The sequence below is a fragment of the Echinops telfairi genome, unplaced genomic scaffold, assembly GCF_000313985.2.
Source record: "Echinops telfairi isolate 266 unplaced genomic scaffold, ASM31398v2 ScPeMD7_12;HRSCAF=54, whole genome shotgun sequence".
Classification (NCBI taxonomy): Eukaryota; Metazoa; Chordata; class Mammalia; order Afrosoricida; family Tenrecidae; genus Echinops; species Echinops telfairi.
The window spans coordinates 2,276,031-2,284,865 of NW_022103909.1; the positions used below are offsets into that span (position 1 = coordinate 2,276,031).

The 8,835-nt window shown below is 48.2% G+C and overlaps 1 protein-coding gene and 1 pseudogene across 1 annotated transcript in view; both read left to right on the forward strand.

Moving 5' to 3' along the window:
* The window catches only part of TFCP2 (transcription factor CP2), a 55,850-nt gene extending 51,891 nt beyond the window's left edge, over window positions 1-3,959 (forward strand). The window contains exons 14-16 of the mRNA XM_004711376.2: window positions 279-421; window positions 2,986-3,037; window positions 3,500-3,959. Of these exons, the coding sequence (XP_004711433.1) occupies window positions 279-421; window positions 2,986-3,037; window positions 3,500-3,537 (233 nt within the window). The 3' untranslated portion in view covers window positions 3,538-3,959. The remainder of the gene's footprint in view (window positions 1-278; window positions 422-2,985; window positions 3,038-3,499) is intronic.
* On the forward strand, window positions 737-891 carry LOC115868566 (annotated as a pseudogene).
* Window positions 3,960-8,835: the final 4,876 nt, after the last annotated feature.

The window sequence follows — 8,835 nt, forward strand, 5'->3', positions numbered from 1 at the left end:
ACCCTTATCACCATCCATCCATCCGTTGTGTCAAGCACATTTGTACATTCGTTGCCCTCATCATTCTCGAAACATTTGCTCTCCACGTTAATGTCCGTTCTTTAGCTAAGGAAGTGGAGGCTCCAGCAGGCTACACTGACTTGCCCAACATCACATCGCTAGCAAGTAGCCGAGCCAGCATTTGAGCCCAGGCCCTCGACTTCTGGGTCCTTCTGAAGCGGACAGTTCTTCATGAGCAGGTGACCCTGTTCTGAATCCCTTCCCTCTCCCCTTTGCAGTGTACCATGCCATCTATCTCGAAGAGTTGACGGCCGTGGAGCTGACAGAAAAAATTGCTCAGCTGTTCAGCATCTCCCCTCAGCAGATCAGCCAGATCTACAAGCAGGGACCCACTGGGATCCACGTGCTCATCAGCGATGAGGTAGCGTTGGCAGCTGGTCTGTCCGAGCTTGTGCGCTGGGGCGGGGGCAGGAGCAGCCCCCGGCAGTTCAGGATTCTAGATCAGAAGCTTTCAACCTTTTTTTTTGCTGGCTTACTTCCTGAAATACATTAAGTAATAATAGTTTCTTTTTAAAGATCACATGGTGCATTTATAGATTTAATTAAAGATTTTTTTTTTTCATAAACTTAAAAATAATTGCAAAAGATGTCATCTCTGGGGATATTATGAGACATTTTAAAATGAAATGGATACATCACTATTGTATTCCCAGAAACCTCAATAGAGGCATGATTTAAAGCCACACAGGGGAGACACCATGATCACGAAGGTGGTTTTCCCAGGGTGAGACTCACCCATTGCACTCTGTGTGTGCTGACCCCTGCGATTTCTCCAAATGTAGGAAACTCAACTGCCTAATTTGTGGTAGTGGGGCTTCATGCTATCCCCTGAAAAAAGATAAAAAATAAAGCCACAACCATTCATTTTATAAATGTGCTTTCCTTCAACAGATGTTTTACAGCAGTCTTGTGTCACCTTGACTTAGTGTTTCCGTTGACCTCTCCCTGAGAATTTTGTCTTCGCATTGCTAAGTGTGAACAGTTCTTGTTGACTGCCTATCGTGTGATACCTCAAAACAAAGATGCATTTACACATTGTGAATTATGTCTTTGGAAAAGAACTGTCACAAGATTAATATTATATAATTAATTAAAGGGGTATCAACCACGCTATTTGGAAAGTAATTAACAAAGAGGTGGGTGTTAGTTAGACTGTAGGTGAAGACTGGCTCGTGATTGCCAGAATGAAGTGGAGGTCAGCCTCTATTCGTCCTGTTTTTGCCCCCACCATACGAATGATGTTGGGCCCCAGTCACATAATTGATCAGTGGGAATGGGCGGGGTTTTGTTGTAGCAGCACCTTGGATTTTTCCCAATTTCTGAGTTCTACGCCAAAAATCACATCCCGGTGTCGTCAGCATCATTTGGAGTCACCTGTCAGTAGGCCATTCCTCATTTCTGGTGGAAGGAACGACCTGGACTGCCGTTCAGCAGATCCACAGTTTGGTCATCTGTTGCCGTCTGGAAGCCCTCATAGCATAGTGGTTACTTGCTTGGCTGTGGTCTGAAAGGCTGGCCATTTGAGACCACCAGCCACTCCGAGGAGGGCCGACGGGGCTTTCTTCTCCCACAGTCACAGTCTTGGAAACTCACAGGGGCCGTTCTTTCTGCCCTCGAGGGTCGCTGTGAGTCAGTGTAGTCGATGGCAGTGCGTGTTGCACTGCCACTCAGAGGCTTCTGCCTTCCTTTTGTACACTGGAGTTAGGGGGTTTGAGAAGGGAAAACGGAGCTCTCTGCTTTAGGAAGGACCACACGGTCAAGGTAAGATTTGGCAACCAGCGTGTCTGTTTCTGGCCTGCGGGGTCCACGGCACCTTGGGAGGGAGGCCTTGAGATGGACGTGGGGGATGCAGGCTCTGTTTGAGACTGAGGTTGCAGACAGCTGGGCTTGTGAAATTTGGGAAGCCAAAGCACGCAGGGTGGGGCGTGGAATGGTGGGGAAGCAAGAGATGTGGAGAGAACACAAACCCAGGCTTTTAGGAGCTTTTTAAGAGGCGTTTTAGGGTACAAAAGAGACCCCATTTCAAATATACTTTTTTTTTTTTTCAATTATATTTTAAAGAGAGCATCTATTAAATCTTGAAAGGGACAATGTCAACATACAGACACATTAGAATGAGGGAGACCATGAGCAGGAGGAGGTCAAAGTGGCGTCCAGGGATTCATAGCCACACATCTGCTTAGAGAAGGTGCGGGGCAAGAGGGAACTGGCACAGGTTCATGAGTGGCCGCAGGTCAGAGCATCAGTTGTAGGAACGGGACCACGATTGGGATGTATACATCGGGAGATAGAAGGGCTTACACGATGGGTCCAGGGCCTTCTGACCAAAGCAGTCACAGAGAGATTGATAGGGCGTGACGACTGTGCCACCCCTGCACCACCCCAGGGTGGTGACCGCCTCCAAGGACACACCCAAACAAGCCCCTGGGAGAGACTGCCCTTCCTGGGCTGGCTGAAGAGGGGTGGAGGTAATCTACTTTCCAAGGCACTCTGCTTGAGGGTGGATTACCTCCATCCTCAGTTAATGAAGGATCCCTGGTTGGAGTAGTGTCCACAGAGTCAGCAGTTGGAAACCACAGCAGCGCCTCAGGAGAAAGACTGGGCTTTCTACTCCTGTAAACAGTTACAGTCTCAGAAACCCACGGGGAGTTGCTGTGAGTCAGTGAGTTTGGAAAGGTTTTGTTGGTTAATGATCAGAAAGAATTCAGTGGAGGCTTACGTAATCTTTATGGGGACTCGACCAATGGATTTGGGGCCGTCACTGCTGTCCATAGCCCTTCGGAAACGGGGGTTCTCAGACTTTCAGCTGTAAGCGTGAGGGGCTCTCCAGACATTGACTGAGCACTGTGGTTGTGTGGAGTCCTCAGGAACTCAGAAAGAGAGATTGCTTGTTAACAATCAGCAAATTTGCTTTTTCCCCCCCAGATGATTCAGAACTTTCAGGAAGAAGCCTGTTTTATTCTGGACACAATGAAAGGTAATAAAATAAGACAAACAAATAGCCTTTCTCTAAGGAATTTAAGAGCTCCCCTACCCCCCAGTTTATTTCTTTGAGAAGCGATAAGGAACGTATCCAGCTCCAAATGAGGAAATAGCAGCTTTTTCTTTTTTTTTTTTTTTGCCATTTCACTTTTTGTTACCATGTGCAATTCAGAAACATTAATTACAATCAGTGAGTTGCTTAATCACCGTCACTATTCATTTCCAAATTTCCCTCTAGCTCTTAGCAGGCGCTCAGTACCCCCTAGAGGCGTGGGGCTTTATAATGTATATGTATTCAAGGAGTGGGCCCTTAATCAGGAAGTTGACCAGCCTTTGTCCTCCCCCTTGGTTTTTTTCCCCTTCGCCCCAGAAAGGTTAGCATGTATTTCCCTTCCCCCCTCTGTGTGTTAGGGCCGGCCACTGAAGAGCATTCTGTTTTGTTTTTGTGTTTTCACAGCGGAAACCAACGATAGCTATCATATCATACTGAAATAGGAACGAGGCATTCCGTACTGCTGCTGCTGCTGCCTTCGCCTCTTGGAAAGCTGCCCCTTGCCAAGGGGTGTGAGTGGAGAGCTGAAGGCCCACCGGAACCTGACCTCTGGCCTTGGGGGTGGGGTGGGCAGTGTCTGGGCCCTGGAGTTGGAGCCCAGCGCTCTGGGTTGACCCCAGCTCCAAGGCCCACACAGATGACTGCTACGACTGGCCCACGGGCAGGGCAGGTCCCACAGCTCTTCCTTAGTTACCCTGTCTGGCCCCTTTGTTGTTGAGCACCGATAGAAACTCCACCGCTCAGAGAGTGTGCGTAGGGCGTCTCGTGGTGGACGCTGTGGAACGTCTGAAGGGAAGGTGTTACATTTGTGATATGGAGCCCTGGAATTTTTTTCTAATATAAAAATGGACATCTATATTCATAAGACTAGATCCTCACTCTCTTGCATCGAGTCTACCGCCATCTCCTCTTTTTGCCACATGGGGCCCTGCACACCTCATCAAAGACAAGAAAAACACAGAGCAGCAATAGCAGTTTCCTCTTGTCCCCCTGTAGTGCACCTGGGAGCCAGGGTGCCAGGCCGGGCAGGCAAGTGCCGGTCTGCAAACCAGAAGGTTGGCTCTGTGGGAACAGGATGTGCCATCAGGCTGCCCTAAAGCCTGGAGGCACTCGGCTGCCCTAAAGGGTCTCTGAGTTGGAAGTGCCCGGCAGCCATGGCTTTGGTTTGGGTTTGGGGAAAATACCACTAAGAATAGTGATTTTAACCAACAGTATCTGGGCATTTGTGCCAGGCAGTGGGATAAATCCTTTAAATTGTTGAATCATTTCATAACCCTTTAGGAAGCAGATGTTATTATGAGCCCTGACTGAAGCCAGCGGAAGATGAAAGAACCTGGGTGTGCAGTGGTTATGTGTTGGGCTGCTCTGAGGTCAGGCCGTTCAAAGCACCAGCCGCTCCTCCAGGAGAAAGATGGGCCTTTTTTACTCCCGTGAAAAGTGACAGTCTTGGAAACTCACGGGCAGTTCTACCCTGTCCTGTAGGGCTGCTTTGCTTTCACTGAAGATGAAGAAGCGGAGGCGCATTAGCGGCTGTGCAACTTACTAAAGGACCAGCGAGGATAGCAGGTAGTGATGCTGTCATCCAAACCGAGGCAGGTCCCAGCCCCTGCCCTCCTTTGTCATGGTGGCTTTGCTGGTGGATAGAGCCTAACTCTGTGTGTCGATTGGCGACTCGCCCCCTGAGAGGGACAGCCCACACCTAGGAAATGATGAATAAATCCAGGCCATCCAATAAATGAAAGCAGGTGCTCTTGAACAGCCACAGTTAGCAGGTTTGCATAGTTTGAGGCAGGGAAACGTAGGGAGGGTAACTCCCAATTTATAGCCCTTGACTGGCATTCTCAGACTGTTTATTGAGTTAGGCTGATGCCTGCTCCATTTCCCCTCTTTGTGTCTCTTGGGGATGAAGCGTTCTTACTCACGTAGTATTCCTTTCTAGCAAAACTTCACAAGGAAGTCATTCCCAGCCTATTCATATTATAGCCATGTTTTTGTTCTTCATTAATATTGGTTGGGTGTGTGTGCATGTGTGTGTGCAAATGTGCAAGACCCTGGGTCTTTTTTCTCATGTAAAGTCTTCTTATCCAGAAGCCTCTTGACAGATTATGTCAACATGGAAAAAAATAAGGTTCTAAGATTCTGTATTGGCTATGCACACCTGTGAATGGGCGTGTGGGGGGCATTTGATAAAGCATAATTGTTTTTATACAGATTTTTCTTTTTTCATTAAAATCAACCTGCAACCTCGTCTAATTCCTCTTGGTTTTAAACAAAATCAAAACCTTGAAACTGGACATCTAATTCAGTGACTTATTTAAAGATTACATGGGCAACTTGACATACTGGGCTATAATACTTTTTGTGAGAGTTTTAGGTAAGGTGACCAGACGTCCCACTTTTGGCGGGGCAGTCCCAATTTTTAACAATGCGTCCCGCGTTTTTAAAAAGTCCCGATTTTTGGAAAGAATTCACGACAAGCTAGGGTATGCAGTTTTCGGCTGCCATGTGGCTGTTTCGCCAGGATATGAGTTATCAATGGTGTCCCGCTTTATCAATGTTAAAATCTGGTCACCTTACTTTTAGGGGGGACATTTGCAATTTGGTTACTGATTGGGCTGTGATCTGCATGGTCGGCAGTTTGAAATGACCTGCAGCTCCACTGGAGAAAGACTGGGCCTTCTGTTCCCATCAAGAGTTAGTCTCGGAAACCCATAGGGGGCCACTGCGGAGCGTCAGTAATGACTTGATGGCAGTGAATTCGGTGGGGTTTTTCCATTTGTGTTATTGCTACAACCCCTCAGTAGGCATTTCTTGGTTTTCTGGTTTTGTTTTAATTTTGTTTGATTGTTTTAGGTAGAAAGGTTTGGGCTAGATGACTTTTAAGATCTCGTCTCCATCTGTAGATGGGTGGCATTTGTGTAATGCAAACATGATACACAGAATGCTGTCGTGGTGGTTAAACCGGGACAAAATGGGGAAGGGGAGTCATTGCAGGACGAGGGCTCCTTTGAGTTAGGTTAGGAGCCACACGAGGGCACCAGATGCTAACAACTGAGGAGTAGTCTACATGATCATGAAACCGCTTCCCCCATAGTATTGCCAGATGCTATTTGCTCCCATACATGATATTAAGACCTTACAAAAAAGGAGGGGCGTGGGCGGTGCTTGTGTTGGCTGGGAAGAGTTTGTAGTTTGAACAGAAAGACAACTGGAATCTGGAAGAATGGAAGAAGAGCCCGTGTAGGGGGAGGATGGTGGCTCCCTGAAGTCAGGCTCTAAGTGTTTGGAGGACAGCTTGACCACCACTCTCCACTGCTCAGGGGCAGGGTGGGGGTGTGCACATGCCTTTAGAGCAGCGATTCTCCACCTGTAAGTCTCGACCCTTTCATACAGTTCCTCTTGTTGTGACCCCCATACATTTTCTTTGCTACTTCGTAACTAATTTTGCTACTGTTAGGAATCAGGTGACCCCTGTGAAAGGGGCGTTTGACACCACCACCACCCCATCCCCCTAAAGGGGTCACAGCCCACGGGTTGAGAAATGCTGCTCTAGAGGGTCAGGAAACTTGCCCTGTGAAAAGGAGTAGAAATAAAGTCACCAGCCATGGTTGGTGTTTAATGAAGGCACGCTCCCCCAGCCCTGGGCACGCCCAAGTGCGCCAAGACCGAATCTTGATGCCGAGGTCAATAGCATTCATTTGTTCCCCTCCCTCCCCGCTCCCCCTTCCCTCAGGAACCCTTGATAATTTATAAATTATTATTTTGTCATATCTTGCCCTGTGCGACGTCGCCTCTCACCACTCTTCTGTTGTCCCTCCCCCAGGGAGGAGGTTATATGTAAATCCTTGTAATCAGTTCCCCCTTTCCAACCCACCCTCCCAGTATCGCCACTCACACTACTGGTCATGAAGGGATCATCTGCCCTGGATTCCCTGCGTTTCCAGTTTCTATCTGTACCAGTGAACATCCTCTGGTCTAGCCAGACGTGCAAGGTAGAATTGGGATCATGATAGTGGGGGAGGAGGAAGCATTTCGGAACTAGGGGGAAGTTGTATGCTTCATCATTGTTATATCGCACTCTGACTGGCTCCTCTCCTTCCCCAGGACTCTTGTAAGGGGATGTCCAGTGGCCTACAAATGGGCTTTGGATCTCCACTCCACACATCAAAAAACACCATTTTAATCACAAACAACAAAAATAAATATTTTAGCAAAGTCTCCGCCCACAGCTCAGGAAAATAGAGCCTTTCCAGGAGCAGCAGCAGGAAAAGGATGTAAGATTATTCTGCATAAGTTAGTATATAAATGATGTAGCCAGGGGATGGGCCATCTATGCAGTTCTGATTGAGACGAGTTCTCACAGGAATAGGGGCACGAGCTGATTGGAATTCCTCCTGGCAAAGTCCGCCGTGGCTTCAGCAGCAGGCTAAGGAAGGGCCCAGCAGAATGGTGAGCTGCCGTCTTCAGTCTCCGCTCTCCAGGCCTGAACTATGTGGGCTTGGTAGGCACTAACCAGAGGTAAAAAGTCAAACCGCAGCGAAGAGGGAGCAGCTGAATCCTGACCTCCAGGAGCCGGCACTTCAAGGCAGCCTGTGTGTGTGTGATAGGCACGTGTGTGGGTGAATTTGTGCATTCCTTTTTAAGACCTTTCTTGATTCCACTCATAGGAAACCAGCCTCTAACAACCGCAGGGTCCGTCGGCGCAATTGTACAGCTGTAATTGATAAAGTTCATAGTGAAGTCAGTCAAATAAAGGAGGAGTCCGGCACATTTATGGTAGCATGCTCACCTCTGGGATGGCCATGATCTCAGCAGCCAGGTCCGTGCAGAGAATCTTTACTATCTTGGGACATTTATAGGTGGCCATAAGACAAGTACACTCAGAAGTTAACACCCATCACAAGGAGGTGGGTGGTCATCACAGTAAAGTCCCTGAGCTCACAGGGGAGGAAACCCAATACCTGCATTGGGGGGAGGCTTGAGGGGGCTGGGTGCCGCTGCAGGAGGAGATAATGTCTGCTTCTGTAGGGGGAGAGAATCCACCAGGTGCTCACTTCCAGGCAGCACAGCTGTTCATGGAGAATCTGTGGGAATGATATTTAAAGCTGAATAACGTACTTGGACTTTAACTTACCAAAGTGGCGGTTTTCCGACCGTGGAATGCTAGCTTTCCAGATTCCTTCTGTTAGAAGTGAGGGCACAGCTCCTCGTCCTAGTTCCCTCGGTGTTAGTTCCCCACACGCATGTATCTTCGGAGAGAAAGGGTAGGTAGTTCAGCACCCACTTCAGGCCTGTATTCAAATCCCAGACCTCTCTCTCGATCTGACCTTGGACAAAATAATCTCTGAAGCTTCAACTATTTTGCCTTAAAAAAAAAGACATAATAGTCAATTCAGTCCCTGGGGCTGCTGGGGTGACGGAAGATAAGGGCAGAGCACAGTTCGGTGCCCAGCCTCTGTCCAAGGTGTTCAATAGCCCTAAGGCACTGCTGTCCCTTAGAGGATCTACACTGACCTGCAGGCTGCCCCGGGCGCGTAATCTGACCTTGGTTTTCATCTGTGGCAGCTGTTGGCAGAGCCAAATTTTTGGTCCAACGTCATTCCCTCTTAAGTCTGTTTTGACTTATTTCTTTGGCACCCAAACAAACCGTCCATCTGTGATCTGTGTATTTCCAAGCTGGTCCATACATATGTTGTGGTGTGGTCTGGGACAAGCAGTCATATTTGGAATTGGGTGGCCAA